The 24,736-nt window shown below is 46.4% G+C and overlaps 1 protein-coding gene across 1 annotated transcript in view; it reads left to right on the top strand.

Annotated features, from left to right (window-relative positions):
* The window catches only part of DCTN5 (dynactin subunit 5), a 66,903-nt gene that overhangs the window by 29,457 nt on the left and 12,710 nt on the right, over window positions 1-24,736 (top strand). The window contains exon 4 of the mRNA XM_078664801.1: window positions 17,932-18,043. Coding sequence (XP_078520927.1) covers window positions 17,932-18,043 — 112 coding nt within the window. The remainder of the gene's footprint in view (window positions 1-17,931; window positions 18,044-24,736) is intronic.

Raw genomic sequence — 24,736 nt, 5'->3', positions numbered from 1 at the left:
TTTTAGAGCGGCTCTGTAGCTTCTGAGCAGCTTACATATAAACTATCCACGCTTCTACAAATTCTGAAAACTAGTAAAAAAGAAAATGCATAGATACTTACAGCAGGGGCTAGTAGGGATCGGGTTGAAAGCAGTCATAGGTTCTAGGCTCGGGAGCAGGCAGTAAGCTTCGAGGCAGCTCTGAATCTGGTTGATGGTGACGCATATATATTCTATTGTGGAGTTCCAATTGTGGGGGTTTAAGAAATGACAGGTTTGAAAATGAGATGCAGCGCAGGGAGATATACCAACAAACAGAAGGTGTTGTTTTCATAATGTAGTGTTCTCTTCTAGCCAAAACAGGGGTAGGGAATGTCAACAAGGGAGAATGAATCTGTTCCATGAATAGCTACAAGACCAGGCTGAGAAGTGTAAACCTAGCCCTTCGATTGGCAGATTCCCACATAGACTGGTGTCTACGATAAGCAGTAGAGCAGCAGTTTAACTGTGGTAAAATATGTGAATTCATTAGTTTTGGTGGTTTGAAATGATTTGTACAGATGTGTCTTTGCTGTTGCAACAATGTGACATATAAACCGCTACAGTCTGAGGCTAGAATTTGAGTGAGTGGCCTAGTACCTGCTTGGTTTCTTCTGTCCATGTCTTGATGGAGGGCCGTTCATGGAGCAGGAAGCAGAGGGGCGTACGCTCGCACTCCATATACCTCATCCACAGCTAGAGGTCTCTATGCATCTAAAGACTGGCTGGTGGGGGAGGTGTGCACCTCTAGGCTCTGCTTAAGTTGTCCGTACCCTGGTGCAAGAGCTTTAAGCTGGCTACATCTCATATTAACATGTAGGATTTGACTCTCTTTCCCTGGGAGAAGTTATCCTTCAAATTATGGAACGCGTGTGGTGGAGTGGGGCTCTATGATATGGTTTGGTCCACTTTGACCCGTTTTTGTGCTGTCAAAGGTGTGTTGTGTGTCGGAGGTCAGGATCAGGAGATTTATTGTGTGTCTTGATTGGAATCTCCAGTTGAGTGATTATTCTTCTGTTTTGCTGATGGTAAAAAGTCTGCCATTAGCATCTAAAGCAGGGGTCTTCAACCTCTTCTTTAGTAAGAGCTTTTTATGTTCAATGAAAATTATCCTGAGCTACTAATCTTACTAGTGCTGCAATAGTGATCACATCAGACACGATTGCATTACTGGCCACCATATGCAAAATTACCAGCGGTGATCACCTCAGTGCATCAAACCCAGTTGCCCGAGCTAATGTAAAAACAACAAAAAGGCTTTGTCAATTTTTAATGCCTCTACATGGGTAATGCATAACTGCCATAGCTACAATCCCCCTTGCACCAAGGCAACAATATTAGAAATGATTCTCCCCAACGCTGCATAATTTATCTCTCAAACATCAATTTTCAAATATTTTGGAAACTCAATCACTTTTTCTCCAAACATCAGCTTATGCATTCTGAAAATCCACATATTTTCATCTTAAATTCTCGCTCTTCAGTTTTAGTATACGCATATTCAACCAAGCAAAAGCTTCAAGCTTAGTAAGATTGGCTGCACACAGGAGAGCTACTTACAGGGGGGCTGAAGAGCTACCAGTAGCTCACGAGGTCCTCATTGGAGAAAAGCCTGGTCTAAAGAGTGTTCATTTGTGAAGAGGACAGGCAGCATTGTTAATCAAAAGTCATCATTCAATCATTGTACAAACTGACTGGAGGCTTGAGAGTATTAAAGCTAGTCTAATTGTGTCAGAGTGTCTGTGCTGAGTGGCGTGATTGGATGGTGTTGGAATACAGTCTTACTCCGTGTGCTGCCCGCAGATGTTTCTTGCTAATTCATGTTTAGAATCCAAACGCGCGCGCGTGTGTGTGTGTGTGTGTCAGCAGGGGGCTGTGTGGAGGTGGGGTCGGAAAGATGAAGCATTCTGCAAAGTGTTGTGGATGCTCTGAGGCTCAGAGGGAGTCTGCTTTCAAAGGCAGGCTCAGTGACCGCAAGGTAGTAAGAAAACTTGCCTTAAGGTAGATAATCTTATGCATGAGTCTTGAGGAACATTGCAGCAGTGTGGAAGGGGAGAGATCTGTAACTGGTCCTTAAGAAGATGCAGGGAGACAGCCAGTTACTTCTAAGAGAATACAAAAAAGGAGAGAAGGCAGAGATTTTTTAATGAGGTGTTCTGTTAGTTTGTCTGGTGGGAAAACGAAATGGCATGCAGTCGAGCGTGTTACCTTTACGCAGATAAGAAAGTGGGGCAGTAGTTGGAATGCTTGTAAGGTGTCTGACTTTAGTCCTAGGGAGCACTTCTTGCACCTCTTCTTGCTTCAGTTTACACACACCATCACTTCTTACCTTTTGTAGCATGATTTGGACAGTCTAGTAAATGTAGCAGATGAACAGCTTTGTGACTGTTTTTGGCAATAACGCGTGTTCTCACTAGATGGCAGCAAAACACCAAAGAGGCTTTGCTATGAAGCACCCTCGGCCAGAGACGATGAGCCACATGTATCAAGCATTGTTGTGTGCTCAAACGTTTGAGAAAACAAAAAATGCTTTCACCTGTATCGCACCCTATTTTGCAATTCGATAACCTGTTACCCAATCGCAAAATGTGTTTGCGATCTGCTATTTGGAAGGGGCTTGTTTCAGGCGTCCCTTCCAAATAGCGAATCCTAATGATATGTATGAATGTTTTGTGACCGTGAATGCGGTCGCAAAACATTCACATTTATACCACCTACTTCAAGGAGGTGTTAAACCATTCGCAAATGAGAAGGGGCCCCTAAAGGGACCCCTTTTCCTTTGGGAATGGCAGCTATTTTTTTTCTTCTTCAGAGAAGGTAGTGGACCACTCACTGCCTGCTCTTAGAAAATAAAAAGAAAACTTTTCATTTATTAAAATGTTTGCTTTATTTAAATGCAATCACAGACATGGTGGTCTGCTGACTCCAGCAGGCCACCATCCCCGTAATGTTAGCGATTCCTTGGGGGTCGCAAATTGCGACCTACCTCATTAATATTCATGAGGTAGGTCATTTGCAACCCCCTAGGAATCGTAGAAAGTGTTCAACACACTTTCATACATGGTGTTTTGCGATTTCCTAATTGTGAATCGCAAGGATTCAGAATTAGGGAATATTGAAAAACTAATCCTACATACATCTGGCCCAATGTTCCCATCTGATTCGTTGTATTTTGCTGTGTTGGTTTGTGACTACGCCTGATCAGCAGAAAGTAGTCTGGTATTGGCAGAAGGACCATGTTAATGATAGTTGGCCCTCTAAGCTTCAGACTTTGGCTTCTTTCTTGTTAAATCACTGTAAGGAGTGATACAAATGTCACTTTTGTGCACTTTGAACCGCATGCCGCCATGAAAAAATAACCTGGAGTTGATTGTATTTATGTTAGTTATGTGATTTTATATAGCGCGGACATGGCCCGTAGGCATCAGAGAACTTTACAATAAAGCAGAACTTATCAGTAACAAATGGAAAATATACATGTAACAATCAAGGGGGCGGAGGAGGCCAGGTTAGCCTTCCTATGAGATGGAGCGTTTCATACACATTCATATAAAGCATAGCAGTGACAGGCAGGTGGTACAGTAACACAAGCTGGACAACAATTGTTCTGCACTTGACTGGAGCGTCAAGGGGTAGACGCAGGTTAGCAAGTTATTGTTCAAACAGAAGAGCATGTGGTCAAGTGGCGGGTTGGCTGAAGAGGGTTACAATTTCATGTATTGCTCGTGCTTAAAGATGCGGGGTTCCAGGAGAGCAGTTCAGCGTTTCATGAGTTTCGACCATCACCTGAGATTCTCAGTTTCTTGGAGACGTACTAGAATAAAGAGGAGTTCAGAGCTTTATGAGTGATGCAGGCAGTTTTAAATTGAGCCCTCGCTTCTATGGGAAGCCACTGAAGGGAGCATAGAATGGGGGAGATTTGGTTTAATTTCTTGTGTCCTGTCACAAAGGGGGCTTCCGCATGTAGCCGACCTAGGTGAACTTTGGGAATGCCGGAAAGGAGTGAAATTCCGTAGTCTGGAGAGCACAAGTGCCTGGACCACAGATTTGAAGTCTGCTGCAGGTATACAGTTCCTGATTCCTCAAAGAAGCCCTAGCTGTAAGCAGGCACTCTTAGCCATGGAGGAGATCTGGTTCTGACATCTGTTGAGATTTAAAGGTGCCTTTAAATCCTGTTATCTTGTCACATTTGCTGTGTTCAAAGACCAAGGTCAAATGTCAGCTTATGTCTTACAAATTGCTGCTTATTGTATCCTGGAGATTAGAGTTTACAAAGTCTTTTAACTTGCAGTCAAGTAAAGAAACGTAAAGTGAGCTATCTGACAATCATGTTGGAGTACAGGCAGTGTAAAATGAAGGGTTGTGAGATTTTTTTCCTAAATTGCAACATTTATAGAGCTTGTAAATGAACTGAACAAATATTTCTAAATGTATTTCAGTAGTTGTAAAGCACTTTTTTGTAATTCTCTTATGTGATGGAATCAAAGATTTTATTAGGATCAAAATAAATTAAAACACTTTACTTGGCGATGTGAAAGTGATGCACATTTGCTGAAACCCCGTTTACACACATTGTTTGAATGCTATATAGTTTTATCAATAAAACTGCATGTCAGTGGAGAAGTTTGTGGCCATGACAATGGAAATGCGCTGTCTGGAAATGAGAGTGCATTATCACAACCTTCTTTAGTAATATACTTATTAAAAGTGAGAGTTTTAAACATGATCTGAGAAACTTTCCTGTACCCCGATGACAATGCGATAGTGAATTAAGGGGTACGTCTGGGTCTATGTGTAACCTATATGTGGGCTACATTCCTAGAATACATGGAGCAAAAGTTTAGTTTATTAAATCAAACAGATGTTTTTGTACAGCGGACATGCTGAACTCCAGATTTAAGGCATTCTCATATAAATAAATCCGGTTTTGTAAAGTGCAAATTACTCACCCATACGGGTCTCAAGGCACTGGGGGCTGTGGTGGAAATTCAGTGAGCTATTGCCCAGAGTCACATGGTGCTGGGCTGATCTGCCGCCGGAGCTGGGGATCGAACTGTGAGCCCTGTGCCCCAAAGTCAGCTGCCCTGGCCGCTGCACCACACCTCTCCAAATGTGATAATAAAGAAAAAGGAAACATGATATTACATAAAATATTTGCCTAGGATCACACAATTTGAGATCAGTTTATGGGGCAAGCCCATTCCAGCTAGGTCAAGTAGATTATTCAAGTCACTAGGCCTGCAGTTCTGATAACATTTTCATGATTTACAAGTCCTGGTTATGTTCTTGTGCACCCGAAAAGACTGCCCCATGACGCAGTTGAACCTCTTTGCCAGACAAAAGGAAATTATATTGCCAAGTATGAGGAAAAAAAACACCCTCCTGAGAGAACCACCTAACCTCTGCTCCAACCTTTAACCCCAGTGAGCACCCACTTGCAAAAATAACCCACCAGCCCCCAGGTCCTGCAAAAAGAAAGCAATGCCACAGCCTGTCTGCCCCTTTCTCCCTGTAGGTGCCAAATGCCACAACCTAGCTGCCACCTCTGGCTTTCCTCCCTCCCACATCATGAGACTCCAATCCGACCCATCCAAACTCATCCCGGCCCCTTGAGAGCTGCAAATTTCACAATAAACCCATCCGATCCATCCATGCTCCTGTGTCACTGGTGTGTCTCCCACACCCCTAGCCTCCAAAAAGGATCTGCCCTTGGATCCAACCTGCACCAGTTTCTTAGCTTTACACATTCTACCAACCTCTGGGAAGTCCAAAAAATTGAGGCAGGCCAGAGCAACAGTTGGTGTAGTGTTGGCAATTCTGGGCAACTTTTAGGCATCCATGACATCATGTCCTGACCCTGATAAAATGCTGTCCTGACATAATTGTGGCATTATGTGACATATGGCCAGCCACAGTGCTACTGGTGGAAATTTGGGGAATATTTATGGCATAAGTTAGGATCATATCATCCTTGGGCAAATTCTGACCTTGACATAATGCTGGCAATTCCTGGCATAGTGTGGAAGATCATGGTAAGATAGTGCCTATCTTAGCCCCTAAGAGAGTGGTTGTATTTTTTGGCACATTGTAAGTACCCATGAAAATGGTACCCAGCGGTGTCATGATGAAAATCATGGCAGTATGTTGGTATTATTGACAGATTATAGGCATCTGTGTCAGAATGGTGCCCCTGCATAATGGCATGCACCGTATGCAGACCTGGATGTCCAGGTGAAGCTTAACCTCACCAAAATAGAATTCATGGTATTCTCCAAAGACCAACAAGCAACATCTAGTCCAAACTTCAAGGACATTAACCCATATGGATTTGAGGAAAACTCCCCCTAGGGCCCAGTGTCACTCTGTTTCATCTTGGAAATTGGCCCTAAACTAGGAATATATAGCCAAGAAAACCAAGATGGCCTGAACCCAGCTCTCTCTGCTAAAGAAAGTGAAGCCATTCTTTCAAGAAAACCACTTCAGAGCTACCTTTCAAGCTGTCATACTCTTGTATCTGAATGTTGACAATACCCTGCTCCACGACCTCCAACACTCCACACTGACCTTCATAGAAAGCATCTCACATACACTGTATCAATAGCCTTAAGAAATATGACCTCACTCTCACCCGTATAGACTCAAAAGGAGTCACAATCTTGAAAACTAGATGCATCATCTACACCGCACTGGGACTTGCACCCCTGCCTATCTAGCTGACTTCTCACTTTCTTCATGGCAGTCGGACACACACAGCCGGGACACAATCAGGCTGGAAAAGAAGTGCAGAAAAAGAAGGTAAAAGGTATTCTCCCTCTTTATACGCCGCACCATATCCATCAGATGTGCCCCACCCCTGGTCGAATTTAGGAAGGAGCTTAAGACAAACCTCTTTAAACACAACATCAAAATGCACAGTCCAATGTTATTCTTCATAACCAACTACCACTTCATTCTGTTGTTGACCGTATCTTGCGTTTGAACACTGTTCACATTCGTCTGCTTCTAGCTTGGATTGTGCTGTACAGAAAATATACACGTGGGCCTTGCCTGGTATAATGGTGTCATACGCAGCTTAATGCTGTCCTTGACTTAATGGTGGTAATTCCTGCTATATAATTGATCAGCCAAGCAATGATGGTGCCAAGGCCGGCCGGAATGTAGATAGTTTTGAATACAGCGCCTCCAGACACTTACGGGTGATTTGCTGTGCTTTACAAATACTGATTGATTATTATAGTTGAAGCAATTTCAAAGAAAAGGAGACCAGCGCAGGCCATACTGCGGGATGACTGCTTTCGGTGGCAACTTTATTCTGTTCGAGTGCTGCATACAATTGTTTTATCTCTTCCCCTGTGGGGTATACCTTCTACCTGCCCTTCCAGATAAGGTCAGTTCAGTCTCCATAACTGGGGTCCTTTACCTGGGCCATTTTTTGCTGATAGGTTTTGTGTATGTGAGCTGCATTAGGTCAGTCTGAAGGTCTTACACCCTGGAAATGTCCAAACTCCCCCACATACATGGGTCATATGTTAAATGAGTGGCATGCTGCAAGGACCTTGTGCTTTGTGAGTGACATTATACATCGATTCAGTAATGCTGACTCGGACGCCTTTTCGCTGAGGCAGCTGTGCGCTATATAAAAGATTTTAACATAACATAGCATAACTCAGTGATCTGCAAGTTTCATGACGTGGAGTATGGTGACCTGTGAGTGGCACGACACACAGACCCACTGCTCTCTGATTGGTTTGTCACGTGTATCCAGTGCCCTCCGAGTGGCATAGCACGTGGACGAATGATGTATATTTGACTCCACACAAACATCTGTTGCCATTTGAGTGGTACAGCATTTACATCGTCTGCAGTGTAATTGGCCAAGTGAACCCATTGCCATGTGACTGGCAAGTTACACTGGTCTGCTGCTAAGTAATTGGCTTGACGCTTGGACCCACTGCCACCTGAACATGTCGCACGTGTATTCTGGGCTGTGCCGACACCCACCACGTGCCATGAAGACACATGGCTAAATGTTTCCGGTTAGTGTGTTGATTATTAATGTGACACACTTTCTTTTTATGGACAAGGCATGATGCTTCGATTCCAAAGACATTTTAGGTGACATGTATTTATCCCACTTCTAAATGTAGGTTTTCCTGCTAAAGAAAAGACCGTGCAGCGCGCTGCCCCTTAAATGCAGCGAACGTGAGTACTGAAGGAGTACCATGGCTCCAACCTACATTTCCCTATTGTGCACAAATTCAGCTAATTAAACAGGAGGTTATTCAAGTAATTAGCAGGCGTTTTTCACTGCGTAGAAAAGTCACTTAATCAGCTATTCCGCCTCGCAGCAAACGCGCTGCAGACCAATAATGGTACAAAGAACATAGGCCCTTTTGAAATGGAATAATTTTGTTTCTGAGCACTATTTCGTATTGCCTGACCAACTGGTTCTTGGTGATGCAGCAGCAACTCTCCTAATGTACTGGCACCTTCTACACAATATGAGGATTTAAAACTAGGACACACTGATTGTGTTCCTCATTTGTGATCAGCCTTCGTAGGTCTTCTGGGTCCAGGTGAGGTTTTTAATTTTTTATTTTATTTAGTTTGCTACTTTACAACTTTAGGCGTATGCACACTTAAGAACAACTTCAGTAACCATTGTCTCGTCTTACAAGTAAGACACAACAAAACTTGAATTATATCAAAAAGTGTCATATGTTTGTAATTGTAATCGTGAGATATGTAAGTAAGGGAAGTGGGTTGGAAATGGAGTAGGTGAGAGACGGTTAGGTTTGAGAAGGGAGGGAACAACACATAAACTAGTTTTAAGGTCTGATATGCTCATTTAATAGTAAACATTTCCATTTTGGGCGAAATAGGGCTGATAAGCTTGCTTAATTGAAAAAAAATCCTTTTTTTGGTGAAATAGTTTTTTCTTGAGATAGTTTTCTTTTCTGCAAGAGATTTCAAAAGCTTGATGCTGCTCCTAAGATGGAGCATAGCAACTAGTGATCCGATGTAAAGTGTTGGAAGTGAAACAATTTTCAATCGTGTGTGGGCACTTCTGTCATTTTAATGCTGTAGAAGTAGGGTGGGTAGAAGTGGATACCCACCCTACTTGCACTGCAAAGATCACATGGGCATAAGGCTATCAAGAAAATTGGACATATCTTCATTTGGCTACTAACAGGTAGACAGATAGAATTGGGGCATAGTAGAGACGCCTATCAGTGCATCTGCAGAACTACGGGTAGCTACGGCCCGACGTGCAGTTGTTGGTTATCAAGTTGCCAAAATGGTAGGGGCTTCTCATGACCAAATTTAGTTACTATTTTATGTAGCTGCTCCTCAGTAATTAAGGATGACAAAATATCAGCATATCTTTGCACACTAACTACTGATCACACAGGTATGTTGATTCACCATGCTGGGAAAATCACTACATGATGAAGGCCCTACATATCTGAACTCTAGTGTTTAATGGCACTTCTTGAGAAGACAGATGTGCTCTAATGGAGAGTCTGGAAGGTCACTTACTCAAACTGCAGAACATTTGAAGTGTATGGACCATATATGGGAATAGTTTGCTAGGGAAATGGGTGAGTAGCAACACTTTCTGTCTTAGACAGGTGATAAAACTAGTTTCAGTAAGAGATTTTAGTAATCTCATAATATCAAGTGTGAAATTGTCTCTTGTGATGTATATATCTACAGTGCTGCAAGTCTTTTGCGGTACAGCTCTCTGAAAATTATATCTGGGTTCTATGTAATCATAGTTTTTATCTTACAGCCAAAGTGCAAAACACACAGTGTAATAAGAGGATGCTTGCAATAAGCCTAACCGCTGGCAATTGCTCAGATATCATTCCAGCCTGTTGTTCTTTTGCCCACCATGCTGTCTCAGTGGGAACCCAGCCACACGCACAGCATTCTTGACCATACTTAAATTAAGAACTGCCAGGCTCCCTGAAACGGAACAGATGCAACCCAGGACCTGTTTTGGCCCTAATGGGGCTGTTCAGTTAGGTGTAACTTTAAGCGTCAACACTCTTTATTGATATCAGCATTTGAGTGCATATTAGACCAATTCTCATCTTTTACCTGCAGGTGTTGAATTCGCTCGGTTGCAAATAAATGCCTCTTTCTTCGCCTTTCCCTGTGCCACGGCTCAGCATTATGTGGGAATGTTTCCTCTTATATTTGACTGCCTCAACAAAGTAGATGGAGTCAGGAGAGACTCCTCTCTTCCCATCTCCCACATCAACGTTTGTAATCTTCCCACGTCTGCCACTTTACACTGTGTTCCCATGTGCCCCATGTCTTCCTGCTATGCCACACGGTTTCATGCCTCATCACACAACCACACAGTAAAAAGGCACACCCACACATTGAGCTGGAAACTCTTGCACATAAGGGGTTTGCAGCTCAGGAGGGAATGCTCTGCACTGCAGGGCTCCACTGAAAACTTCCCCAGGCCATGGGGATTGGTGCCAGATGAGCTCCTTATGATTGTGGGGAGACAGTCAGTGGCTATTATGGCAGAGCATGGGGTCCAAAGCCCTGTTTGGCATGACCTCGTCTCCCTTTTCCCTGTAAACTCACGCAGTGAAAACTTATTCTTAGTTTGGCAGGTCTGTCCCTGGCAGAGGCACAGGATTCAATATAATTTTTGAACCAGCTCTTCTATTGCTCAGAGAGTATACCTTAATAGAGGCTGCAATATGTGACTGTAAAGGACACTGTTCTGTCCACTCTACACTGAGGCCAGAAATGTGTGTAAAGCATTAGCCTCCTATCTGTTCAAGAGTAATACCTTATCGAGATTCTCTGATTAAATGGTCATGACCTTCCGTCTATAATGATCATGAGAAATGAGGTCCAGAGAGGATCGTAATATGGTTAACAACCCTTTACCATGTGTGGCCAACACTACAGCAGAGCACTTTGCTTTGTTTCACGAGGGGATAAGATTGTTACTTGTCCTTTCCTTGTTGTCGCTCACAATGTGTTGGTGAAACAGTAAATGAAGAATTTGGCTGATGTGCATTTGCACAGTGAGTTATAAGAAACAAGGGAACCCAAAGGTAGTACACTAGGGACCTTGGGCGTTAACTTATTACAAACAAGCATTAGAAATGCAATCGGGCTCGGATTTATTTGAGTTTGAGCTAATGGCATTGTAAATGACAATGTATTGTTGCTATGTGTTATGGAGTGTGTTCATGTGGTGTGTACTGCCAGTGATCTCCTTGTGAGTGTGCGAATATTGCACCGTTACTGCCTGTGATGTCCTTCTTGTGAGTGTGAGAAGCTTGCACCTCTGCTGCCTGTGGTCTCCTTGTGAGTGTAAGAAGCTTGCACAGCTGCTGCCTGTGATGTCCTACTCACTACTCTACTCTACTCACTACTCTACTCTACTCACTACTCTACTCTACTCACTACTCTACTCTACTCACTACTCTACTCACTACTCACTACTCTACTCACTACTCTGCACTCACTACTCACTACTCTACTCACTACTCTACTCACTACTCTACTCACTACTCACTACTCTACTCTCTACTCTCTACTCTCTACTCACTACTCTACTCACTACTCACTACTCTGCACTCACTACTCTACTCACTACTATACTCTGCACTCACTACTCACTACTCTACTCTACTCACTACTCTACTCACTACTCTACTCTACTCTACTCACTACTCTACTCACTACTCAACTCACTACTTTCTACTCACTACTCTACTCACTACTCAACTCACTACTCACTTCTCTACTCACTACTCTGCACTCACTACTCACTACTCTACTCACTACTCACTACTCTGCACTCACTACTCACTACTCTACTCACTACTCTACTCACTACTCAACTCACTACTCAACTCACTACTCACTTCTCTACTCACTACTCTGCACTCACTACTTTAGTCACCTCACTACTCTACTCACCTCACTACTCTACTCACTACTCTACTCACTACTCACTACTCTACTCACTACTCACTACTCTGCACTCACTACTCACTACTCTGCACTCACTACTCACTACTCTGCACTCACTACTCACTACTCTGCACTCACTACTCACTACTCACCCTACACACTCACACACTGCTCACCCTACACACTCACACACTGTTAACCCTGCATACTGCTCACCCTGCACGCTCACACACTGCTCACCCTGCAAAGTCACACACTGCTCACCCTGCACACTCACACACTGCTGGCGCTGGACACCAACGTACTGCTCACCCTGCATGCTCACACACTGCTGACCCTGCACACACACACACTCCTGGCCCTGGACACCCACATACTGATCACCCTGCATACTTACATACTGATCACCCTGCATACTCACACTCTGCTCACCCTGCATACTCACACTCTGCTCACCCTGCATACTCACACTCTGCTCACCCTGCATACTCGCACTCTGCTCACCCTGCATACTCGCACTCTGCTCACCCTGCATACTCGCACTCTGCTCACCCTGCATACTCGCACTCTGCTCACCCTGCATACTCGCACTCTGCTCACCCTGCATACTCGCACTCTGCTCACCCTGCATACTCGCACTCTGCTCACCCTGCATACTCGCACTCTGCTCACCCTGCATACTCGCACTCTGCTCACCCTGCATACTCGCACTCTGCTCACCCTGCATACTCGCACTCTGCTCACCCTGCATACTCGCACTCTGCTCACCCTGCATACTCGCACTCTGCTCACCCTGCATACTCGCACTCTGCTCACCCTGCATACTCACACACTGCTGACCCTGCACACTGACACACTGCTGGCCCTGGACACCCGTATACTGATCACCCTGTATACTCGTATACTGATCACCCTGCATACTCAAACACTGCTCACCCTGCATACTCACACACTGCTGACCCTGCACACTGACACACTGCCGGCCCTGGACACCAACGTACTGCTCACCCTGCATGCTCACACACTGCTGACCCTGCACACTCACACACTCCTGGCCCTGGACACCCACATACTGATCACCCTGCATACTTACATACTGATCACCCTGCATACTCACACTCTGCTCACCCTGCATACTCACACTCTGCTCACCCTGCATACTCGCACTCTGCTCACCCTGCATACTCGCACTCTGCTCACCCTGCATACTCGCACTCTGCTCACCCTGCATACTCGCACTCTGCTCACCCTGCATACTCGCACTCTGCTCACCCTGCATACTCGCACTCTGCTCACCCTGCATACTCGCACTCTGCTCACCCTGCATACTCGCACTCTGCTCACCCTGCATACTCGCACTCTGCTCACCCTGCATACTCGCACTCTGCTCACCCTGCATACTCGCACTCTGCTCACCCTGCATACTCGCACTCTGCTCACCCTGCATACTCGCACTCTGCTCACCCTGCATGCTCACACACTGCTGACCCTGCACACTCACACACTCCTGACCCTGCACACTCACACACTGCTGGCCCTGGACACCCACATACTGATCACCCTGTATACTCGCATACTGATCACCCTGCATACTCACACTCTGCTCACCCTGCATACTCACACTCTGCTCACCCTGCATACTCACACTCTGCTCACCCTGCATACTCACACACTGCTGACCCTGCACACTGACACACTGCTGGCCCTGGACACCAACGTACTGCTCACCCTGCATGCTCACACACTGCTGACCCTGCACACTCACACACTCCTGACCCTGCACACTCACACACTCCTGACCCTGCACACTCACACACTCCTGGCCCTGGACACCCACATACTGATCACCCTGTATACTCACATACTGATCACCCTGCATACTCACACTCTGCTCACCCTGCATACTCACACTCTGCTCACCCTGCATACTCACACTCTGCTCACCCTGCATACTCGCACTCTGCTCACTCTGCATACTCACACTCTGCATACTCACACTCTGCTCACTCTGCATACTCACACTCTGCTCACCCTGCACACACACACTGCTGGCCCTGGACACCCTGCTACAATACTTAATTGTGGATGCGTTAACAATTGATGTGTGCACTGATGGCTGGTGGTGCGTGTGTTCGTAGAAATTGTGCACTGATGGCTGGTGGTGTGTGTGCCTGGTGGAAGCATGCACTGCTGGCTGGAGGTGTGTGTGCCTGGTGGAAGCATGCACTGTGATGGCTGGTGGTGTGTGTGTGCCTGGTAAAAGTGTGCACAGATGGCTGATGGTGTGTGTGCTTGGTGAAAGCGTGCACTGACGGCTGGTGGTGTGTGTGTGTGTGTTTGTTGAAAGTGTGCACTGACGTCTGGTGGTGTGTACCTGGTGGAAGCCTGCACTGACGGCTGGTGGTGTTTGTGCCCGATACAATGCCAAAATATAAATAGGTCGACAATTGTTTTAACCATTTTCCAGTTGGGGATTAAAGTGCATGGTTCTCACTCTGCAGTCACTAAAGGAAGGAAATACACGAATCGTTCTTTTTCTGGGGTGTCCGTGTGTGGTGTGTTTACAGAATAACACGTTTCTTTTAACACCAGAGAGCCCCCCCCTCCCAAAGTACCTGCACAGTCGATTATATGCGACGCCCCAGAGAAGGGCACCGCCCAACACGTGTCGGCAGAGGGCACGCTGTGATCCTACAATGGCCCTGCAAAGGCATTAAGGTGTGCCCCCGTCCCATTCTCCTGCCCCGTGCTCGGTTTAAAGCAGCCCCCCCCTACAACGAGATGACCCAGTCAAATAGTGCTTCCTTGCCCCTCTTGCACTGCCCACTGTGTTTACTACAATAGCTCCTCCCTATCCATTGCTGTTCTCTTTAAGCTTCTGTTGTTCTCTTTAAACAGTTTCAAAAGTCGACCAACATTGAGTCAGAGGGAACACTTCAAGTGCTGCTAACAATCAATTCGAGGAACTATAGTTTTAAGTATGTGCGGGAATGGCAATGAGGTGCTGGGGTCGATCCCAAATTCCCTCTCATTCCCACCGCTGGGGTATACTCTGTCGCCGCCCCACAAAGTACTTTCTTTAAGGTGAAATAGAACGTAAATAGCAGCACGTGCTTGCGACAAAAAAATGGAAATACGTGGCCCCCAGAAGTGTAAAATTGCAATTGTGCATTTGGACTTTCCTCTCGGTTAATAACGCATTAGGGTAACTGAAAGGGCCGCAGAAGGAGGCAGCATCTCTTGAAATAGGTCTCTGGGTGTCCTGTTGAGATAATAGATTATGGAGAATTCTATTACAGGGCGCCTGCTTTGCAAATCCCACCTGACCTCTTTCAGTGAGTTATCACTGTTTCCATCTGCAGAAGCAGCCCCCCACTCCCTTTTATCTCCGAGTCTGCCAGGCTTTTCAAGACCACCATAAACAGTGCAGCCTCAAACACGTGCTTTGGGATTAAAATAAATAATAAAACTAGACCTGGTAAGAAATATAAACATATGTCAGCAAGGGGGGAATCACGTTAAAGGGGCTATAAGAAGCGGGACTGAAAACGATCTGGGGCTGCTCAGGTGACGGACCCATAGAAAGTGACCCTATGACCCTGGATGCAAGCACTGCCACGGGTGCAGAAACGAGTTACACTATGCACATCCTTGGGCGGGTAGCCCTGTTCGCGCTGTGCACAGCTTCCACCAGCACAACTCGCCAAGCAGCACGCGTTCCTAAATCTCAAAGAATATATTCTATGCACGCATGTGAGGTGACTTCACTCTAGCCGTCTAGTTCACTTTGTGTGCCCATACCATGTCCGCCGCTCACCCTCCTCCACTGTCACACTCACGGCCATTGCCGTTCCTTGTTGCCTTGCCGGTCTTTCAGTTAATAGGCGCTTCCAACTTTTTCCCTCAGCGAACTAGCATCCACCTGGAAACCTTTCCAGAGAGGCCATGGACTGTATGGGCTTGGAACCATTTGGCGGTTATACAGCAGCGAGGGAAACTGTGCCTGTTCTGTTATGTATTAGTGAAGTGGCTGCATCAGACAGGGTTCAGAAAGTTCAAAATGCCTAAAGTTCATTAGAAATTACGGAAGTCTGGGAATGTGCATCAGTCTTGCAGTCAACAGCCTGTTCTAGAAACTGTGGGGCAGTGAAGTTTTTAAAAATCTGATTACGTAGACAACGTCTCTCTCCTCCGTGTTCTAGATCATTGAACTGAAACCTACACACATTCAAACAACGGACGGACACACTCCCCTTCCCAGACCCTAAAAATAAACAGTCAGCACACCATCGCTCATTATTCTTACAGACTGTCACGCAGAGGCAGAAAAAAGACACCCCGTAGCAACTTAAAACAAGAACTACAGTGTGGACGAGCATGTATGAGTCATCTTCTGTGAGCGTCGCCTGCTGCCTCTCGTCATTTAACATTGAACGCGCTCACCGCTGTGAACGCGTTCACATCATCTGGCTTGCATTACACGGGCACTCTGACTGCTCGTAATTCAGATTAATCACTCTGCCATGCTCGCTCTCGCACACAAAATGCCACATCGGGCACGCGTACATTACTTACAGCCTATCACTTCAAGGCTACTACATACACAGCACAGGGAAGACGAATCACTGACCAGATGCCAGAAAACGCTAAGGAATGTCTGGAATTTCTCTCTCCAAGGCCCTCTTCTTCTTCTTTTTTTTCTCCTTTAACATTAGTTCTCTAACTCCTCCCCCAGGGGGAGGAGTCCGAGCCCTAAAAACAGTGGACCCTAGTAGTTTGGAGGATCAAGATAAGAATAGACATAAACTTGAATAGTATTTATGTCCTTTGTCCAGCTGGACAGGAATTTATTTGGCGATGTACAAAACCAGAAAGTAATGTCAAGGGGGCACAGCCCGTGACCTACAGTGAACAAGACAAAACAACAAGTATAGGCAAGAGCGAGCAAATCGGTCTGTATACTTATAATCAGTGAACAGGCTTGATTGTAATTTGAGTGAACATTGTACATAGCATTCACAAGCATATTCAAATTCATATTCGAAAAACAAGATAAATGGCATCATCTTCAGGACAAATATATAAATCATGTTTGTCTTGGAATTATAAACCGTTGCCTTTCATGCAAGGCTGATCCTTAAGGCGGGGAAGGTAGTTCAGGTTGGGAGGAGTGGTGCGATTAAGACCATCGGTAGCGCGTTAGTGTCAGGATAGCCCGCGTTTAAGGCAAGGAGACCGTCCAGATCAATGCTCGAGTTGTGCCGGTTGCAGGATCGCAGGACGCGGCGTCTCTGGCGGGGATTACTCAGTGATCCCCGCCTTAAGGATCAGCCTTGCATGAAAGGCAACTGTTTATAATTCCAAGACAAACATGATTTATATATTTGTCCTGAAGATGGGTCATCGACACAATAGGATCATATGTACTGAATGTGCTTGTGAATGCTATGTACAATGTTCACTCAAACTACAATCAAGTCTGTTCACTGATTATAAGTATACAGACCGATTTGCTCGCTCTTGCCTATACTTGTTGTTTTGTCTTGTTCACTGTAGGTCACGGGCTGTGCCCCCTGTACATTTGCACAGCACATTGTGATACCTATCCGCAATCCTTGCTGGAAGCAGCCAGTGTAGGAGATATAACACTCTAAGCAACACTTCACCGTGGCAACGAACAGAAGAAACTGTTCTTTATTGACCTCTCCATTCCGATTTCTAGGTTGATATCTTGACTGATGCGGACCCCTTACCTTTTTCCCCTTACATAAGAAAAGGTGAATACAAACTGACATATTATTACCTGGTCACACGTGTCATCCTGCAAGACCAGCTGTGGACTTATCAATCTACCTGTACTAAAGTCTAGTATTAATTCAAGCATCCATTCTGTCACTTTGTTGTTCATTGAATAACATTATTGCTATAGTCTCATACTTTTGTTTTGTTTTGCTTCAGGGTGGCATTCTTCCCGCTGCATATTGGGGACCATGTTTTTATTGAAGAAGACTGCGTTGTGAATGCTGCACAGATTGGTTCCTACGTCCACATCGGAAAGAACTGTGTCATTGTAAGTAATGTTTTTTGCCCCGTCGTAGGTTTTGGGATACCACAATGTCCTTTCTCCATGGGTGGTTTACTTAAACTGAGTATTATCTTTAGAAGTCATACTGTTGCATATGTTACATTCAAATCTGTCCACCATTTTAGACACCCTAGAGCTCAAGCTCTTAAAAAAAGAAAAAAGCAATTATATTACACTAGGACGCATTTTTAGGTCTTGGTTAGACAGTGTATGTGCTCTCTGTTCGCACCCCTGTGTGCTTTGAGTTCATTGTCCCACCCTCCTGACACACAGAAAGTTCTATGGCAGGCACTGACTGTCCTAGTTGTTCTTTCAGTGGCTTTCAGCCGTGCTGAGCGGCAGATGTGCTGCTAGACAACATAGGTAAAAGGCATTCACATTGACAAGGCCAATAGCTCGGGCATTGCTGAGACCTAATGGCTTTGCCCATGCTTTTGTTTTTTCTTTGAGGCCTCATATTTCCTAAAGTGGTAGTTTGTAGATTGAAGCAAAAACAACCACAGGTCTCAATGCTAGTACAATATCATAACTATTTTTAGATAGTGCAAATCATGTAATAATCAGGATGAAGGATATTTAAGCCATGCTAAAATTCACGTTATCATTAGCACAATACACTGTCTGATGAAGTTCTACATGGTACTGGATCCCAAGTTGTCAGTCAATCAATCAGCATTTGTAGAGCGCAGCACTGTCACTCCTCAGGGTAGCTGGGCACTGGGTGGGAGGTTCCGTTAAAAAGCCAGTTCTTGAAGAAACGGCAGGAAGAGGGAAGAAATAGCAGGAAAAGGCAACACAGAAAGCAGAAAAACAAACATGCAGAAACGGCAAAACAGAGGGCTGAAAAACTAGCAGAAAAGGCAAAACAGAGGGCAGAAAAACAAACGTGCAGGAACGGCAAAACAGAGGGCTAAAAAACTAGCAGAAAAGGCAAAACAGAGGGCAGAAAAACGAGCAGAAAGGCGAAACGGAGAGCAGAGCAAAAACAGAAAGCAAAATGGGACAGAAAAACAAGCAGCAAAGGCAAAACTGGGTGCAGAAAAATGATCAGAAAAGGCAAAACAAATCAGGAAACGAGCAGGGAAGGCACAAACAGTGCAGCAGGTAGACTGGCAGCAGAGGGTAGCAAACTGTGGGCAAGCTGGACAGGAGAACTGTCGCAGGGTGAGTTGGCTTGCGGGCCTGCATCCTGAACGTCTTGATGGTTTATCCTAAAAGATTCTGCTTTACTCAGATTTTTTTCCAGAAACCTACTTTTAGAAGTTTTTTTCTCCTTTTTAAAATACATGGGTGTTGTGAAGTTTTTTTTCAAAAATCTTTTCAACGTTGCGGAGGAAAACCTTTGCAGCTCACCCGACTACGTGCCATTGCATTGGTTTCAAAGCGGGCCCGTGTCACCATCATTCTCCTGTCTAGAAGCTCAAAAGCCATCACTAGAGGGTGATCCTTCCTGAAATGGATTGACACTAACAAGTCTGCCTAGAAAAAAATCCATCCAAACTTGAAGAAATAACCTATCAAGCACTCTTATTCTGAGTTACCCCTACAACGTAATGTGCCGTCCATTCTTTGAGTATCTGAATACTCTGTAGATAATAGGCTGTTACAGGCCTATAACATGGCGTATAGTCAGCGTCGCTCTATGGTCTTTTCCATAAAAGCACTCCTCATTTCCAGTGGAAGGACACTAGATGGCGCTGCTGTAGCAAAGTCTACGGACCACTGAGCTGTAGCCAAGAAGTTGAAGCTCTACTGACCTTGGATGTTTGAAGCAAGCTTCCAGAATGTTATGTTGAATTTTAAGCACCAGTTTATATTCAATACAGTTATTGCTCAAATCTTGGCAGTATGAAAGTAATTTTAAAAATGGAATGTTTCAATACACATAGCTAATTGCAATGGGTGCCACCTTAGGTTCAGTTAGTGTGAACGATGAGTCGTCTTCTGCAAGGCCAGTATCATATGGGGGGCATTGATGTGCAAAGTGCATTTAAAGTGAGGAGTGCAGTAAGAACTCGCGTGTCCGCAAGAGAACCCTGCCTGAGAAGCATGTTTAGAAAGTGGGAGATTGCAGGAGATGTTGGCTTGGGAGAAGGCGGTCTCCGTCCCCTTGTCTTCTTCTGCCATCAGTAAATCGAGCACTGTGCTGCCCCAGACGAGCTCCAGGGCATGTTGGTTTTATAGCAGCTTGTCCAGTAAAATATTTAGCAAGTTGGCCATTACATTGTTCATAATGTATCCACCTGCTTCTTGCCCTTTTCAAGTACTGGGTGGGTCGGAAATGTTGAGTTGCAGCCGGAAGTGCAGTCTGACTTGGGATAAAGAGTCCGTGAATCAATGCACCCGAGCTGACCCGAGCCACTGGACGGCGGGAGGACCCTGCCACGTGCTGCAGGTGGATCCGAAGAGTGATTCGCGATCTTTGATGAAGAAGTGGTCATGTCCTAGAGAATTATGTCAGAAGTAGGGAATCGCAGATCAAAAATATGGTCTACTGATGTGTGGATTCATTGGCACAGTAATAAAGTTCAAGAGAGTTGAGATGATCCCTTGAGAATAGTGATACTGATTGGTGCTGGGTGGTTGGTATGTACATTAAAATCACCTTGCATGGAAATTTATCACAGGTAAGCAGAGCAGAAGAAGCAAAGATAAGGAAACACTTGGTAAAGGAAGAGGGCAGTTCATTAGCATTAGCATCAGCAACTGTGAATGGTGTTGGAAAGAGAAATGGTGTTAGAAAGAGGAATTCAGATGCAATTGAAGGCGCCGGGTGTTTTCAAAGATATATCGAGTGCCTCATTAGGCAGCATTCAACGATGCTGCTTGACTGATTACTGCTGCTAAACGAACTGATCATATTGCACCATTTCTCCAAGAAGCATTTACAGATTGGTCTGTTTTGGGTTAGCAGTCTTGAATTCTGTTACCATGAAATATGTGCCTCAATACCAATGCGTCTCTTAGGGCTGTGCTCGTTCACCGTCAGATTCAGTCCACTAGAAACACATGTCCTTGCAAATATCAAGCCCGACCCCTCTGACTGCATTCAACATTTAGATTAGATGTCTCCATCTCCAGATCTGAGCTTCTTCTGGTACACCAAATGTGAACATCTCCTGGTACTCGTCACCTGACCTCCTGCTGGTGCACGTCACCTGACCTCATGCTGGTACACGTCACCTGACCTCCTGCTGGTACACGTCACCTGACCTCCTGCTGGTACACGTCACCTGACCTCCTGCTGGTACACGTCACCTGACCTCCTGCTGGTACACGTCACCTGACCTCCTGCTGGTACACGTCACCTGACCTCCTGCTGGTACACGTCACCTGACCTCCTGCTGGTACACGTCACCTGACCTCCTGCTGGTACACGTCACCTGACCTCCTGCTGGTACACGTCACCTGACCTCCTGCTGGTACACGTCACCTGAGCTCCTGCTGGTACACGTCGCCTGAGCTCCTGCTGGTACACGTCGCCTGAGCTCCTGCTGGTACACGTCGCCTGACCTCCTGCTGGTACACGTCACCTGACCTCCTGCTGGTACACGTCACCTGACCTCCTGCTGGTACACGTCACCTGACCTCCTGCTGGTACACGTCACCTGAGCTCCTGCTGGTACACGTCACCTGAGCTCCTGCTGGTACACGTCGCCTGAGCTCCTGCTGGTACACGTCGCCTGAGCTCCTGCTGGTACACGTCGCCTGACCTCCTGCCGGTACACGTCGCCTGACCTCCTGACGGTACACGTCGCCTGACCTCCTGCCGGTACACGGCACCTGACCTCCTGCCGGTACACGTCACCTGACCTCCTGCCGGTACACGTCACCTGACCTCCTGCTGGTACACGTCACCTGACCTCCTGCTGGTACACGTCACCTGAGCTCCTGCTGGTACACGTCGCCTGAGCTCCTGCTGGTACACGTCGCCTGAGCTCCTGCTGGTACACGTCGCCTGACCTCCTGCTGGTACACGTCACCTGACCTCCTGCTGGTACACGTCACCTGACCTCCTGCTGGTACACGTCACCTGACCTCCTGCTGGTACACGTCACCTGAGCTCCTGCTGGTACACGTCACCTGAGCTCCTGCTGGTACACGTCGCCTGAGCTCCTGCTGGTACACGTCGCCTGAGCTCCTGCTGGTACACGTCGCCTGACCTCCTGCTGGTACACGTCACCTGAGCTCCTGCTGGTACACGTCGCCTGACCTCCTGCTGGTACACGTCCCCTGACCTCCTGCTGGTTACACGTCACCTGACCTCCTGCTGGTTACACGTCACCTGACCTCCTGCTGGTTACACGTCACCTGACCTCCTGCTGGTACACGTCACCTGAGCTCCTGCTGGTACACGTCACCTGAGCTCCTGCTGGTACACGTCGCCTGAGCTCCTGCTGGTACACGTCACCTGAGCTCCTGCTGGTTACACGTCACCTGACCTGCTACTGGTACACGTCACCTGACCTGCTACTGGTACACGTCACCTGACCTGCTACTGGTACACATCACCTGACCTGCTGCTGGTACACATCACCTGACCTGCTGCTGGTACACCACATTTGGCCTGGTACTGGTACACCCTATCTGACCTACTAGTGCACCCCAGCTGACCAACTACTGATACACCACATGTAACCTCATACTGGTACACCACATCTGACCTCCCGCTGGTACCCTGCATCTGACCTCCCGCTGGTACCCTGCATCTCACCTCCCGCTGGTACCCTGCATCCGACCTCCCGCTGGTACCCTGCATCTGACCTCCCGCTGGTACCCTTCATCTGACCTCCCGCTGCTACCCCGCATTTGACCTCCCGCTGGTACCCCGCATTTGACCTCCCGCTGGCACACCACATCTGAGCCTCATACTGGCACACCACATCTGAGCCTCATACTGGCACACCACATCTGAGCCTCATACTGGCACACCACATCTGAGCCTCATACTGGCACACCACATCTGAGCCTCATACTGGCACACCACATCTGAGCCTCATACTGGCACACCGCATCGGAGCCTCATACTGGCACACCACATCTGAGCCTCATACTGGCACACGACATCGGAGCCTCATACTGGCACACCGCATCTGAGCCTCATACTGGCACACCACATCGGAGCCTCATACTGGCACACCACATCGGACCCTCATACTGGCACACCACATCTGAGCCTCATACTGGCACACCACATCTGAGCCTCATACTGGCACACCACATCTGAACCTCATACTGGCACACCACATCGGAGCCTCATACTGGCACACCACATCTGAGCCTCATACTGGCACACCACATCTGAGCCTCATACTGGCACACCGCATCTGAGCCTCATACTGGCACACCACATCGGAGCCTCATACTGGCACACCACATCTGAGCCTCATACTGGCACACCACATCTGAGCCTCATACTGGCACACCACATCTGAGCCTCATACTGGCACACCACATCTGAGCCTCATACTGGCACACCACATCTGAGCCTCATACTGGCACACCACATCTGAGCCTCATACTGGCACACCACATCTGAGCCTCATACTGGCACACCACATCTGAGCCTCATACTGGCACACCACATCTGAGCCTCATACTGGTACACCACATCTGAGCCTCATACTGGTACACAGATGAATGGAACTGTGAACCCCCACCTTCTTTATTTTTGATTATTCAATATCTGGGTACTATGAAAACACATCTTCCCCATGATCCTTCTGTGTGTGTGTGTGTGTGTGTGTGTGTGTTTATATACCCTAATTAGTCAATTTGTTATCTCCTTCTTTTGATCTTAATATATTACAGATTTGATTGTCCCTCTCCCTAATATTGTCATTAGATTACATAAAACCGTTCTTCTATTCTGGTTTGTAATATCTCGATTTCCAAGACTGCTCTGATGCAGTTTGGTTCTAAGTCGCATGTATTAAACCACAAAATAAACACATCAGCATTGCTCAGCTGTTGAATGATCCACTAGTCACTCTGCCTCCCACATGTTTCCTGGGACTGCCATCTGAGTCTGCCATTAACCGCCCTCTAGCTTGGAGTCTCAGGTCTGTTCTGCATGGCTGGGAGCTTCTCACGTTAAGGTGCCTCGATCACACCTGCCAGTGTTTGAGCTGGTTTCACAACCAGCTGATAGCATTCAGTATCAATTATGCAAGGACTTGGCACTCTTTGAGTTTCAGGCCTGGTATCTGCCTCACTTAGATATCACAGGAACAAGTCTGCTCCCAGTTGAGTAATTGCTACTGTGCCAGCACTTTGGTCAATACACTTCTCTTGCCAGACGACCTTCTGATGCCACTGCAGTCATATCTAGCCTTTCATCAAATATTGCAGAACTTCTAGTTTATTCTATGCAGCCGTTCTTTGCTGGACAAAGACATTTTCAACACTCTGCCCTTTGCATTTCGTGTTCTGCCCTCGTCCCACCATCCTCTTAGCAGAGCCTGGCCGTGCCTTGTATAGAGGTCTTCACATGCATGAGGTTGAAGAATGTCTGTAACATCCATGTGTGGTTCAATACTGTCTGTGTTGGTGTTGAAGTGACACTATATGTTGGCAGTATTGAATTTTAGGGAGATGTCCCTAGCAATACGTTCAAAAAATTAATGTAAAAGAACATCAGACCTACTAACCACATCGCCCGCATTCAGGAGGAAGAAT

Source organism: Lissotriton helveticus, chromosome 10 (genome assembly GCF_964261635.1).
Source record: "Lissotriton helveticus chromosome 10, aLisHel1.1, whole genome shotgun sequence".
Classification (NCBI taxonomy): Eukaryota; Metazoa; Chordata; class Amphibia; order Caudata; family Salamandridae; genus Lissotriton; species Lissotriton helveticus.
The sequence above is the reverse complement of the archived record's forward strand: the minus strand, read 5'-3'. Positions and strand labels throughout refer to the sequence as shown.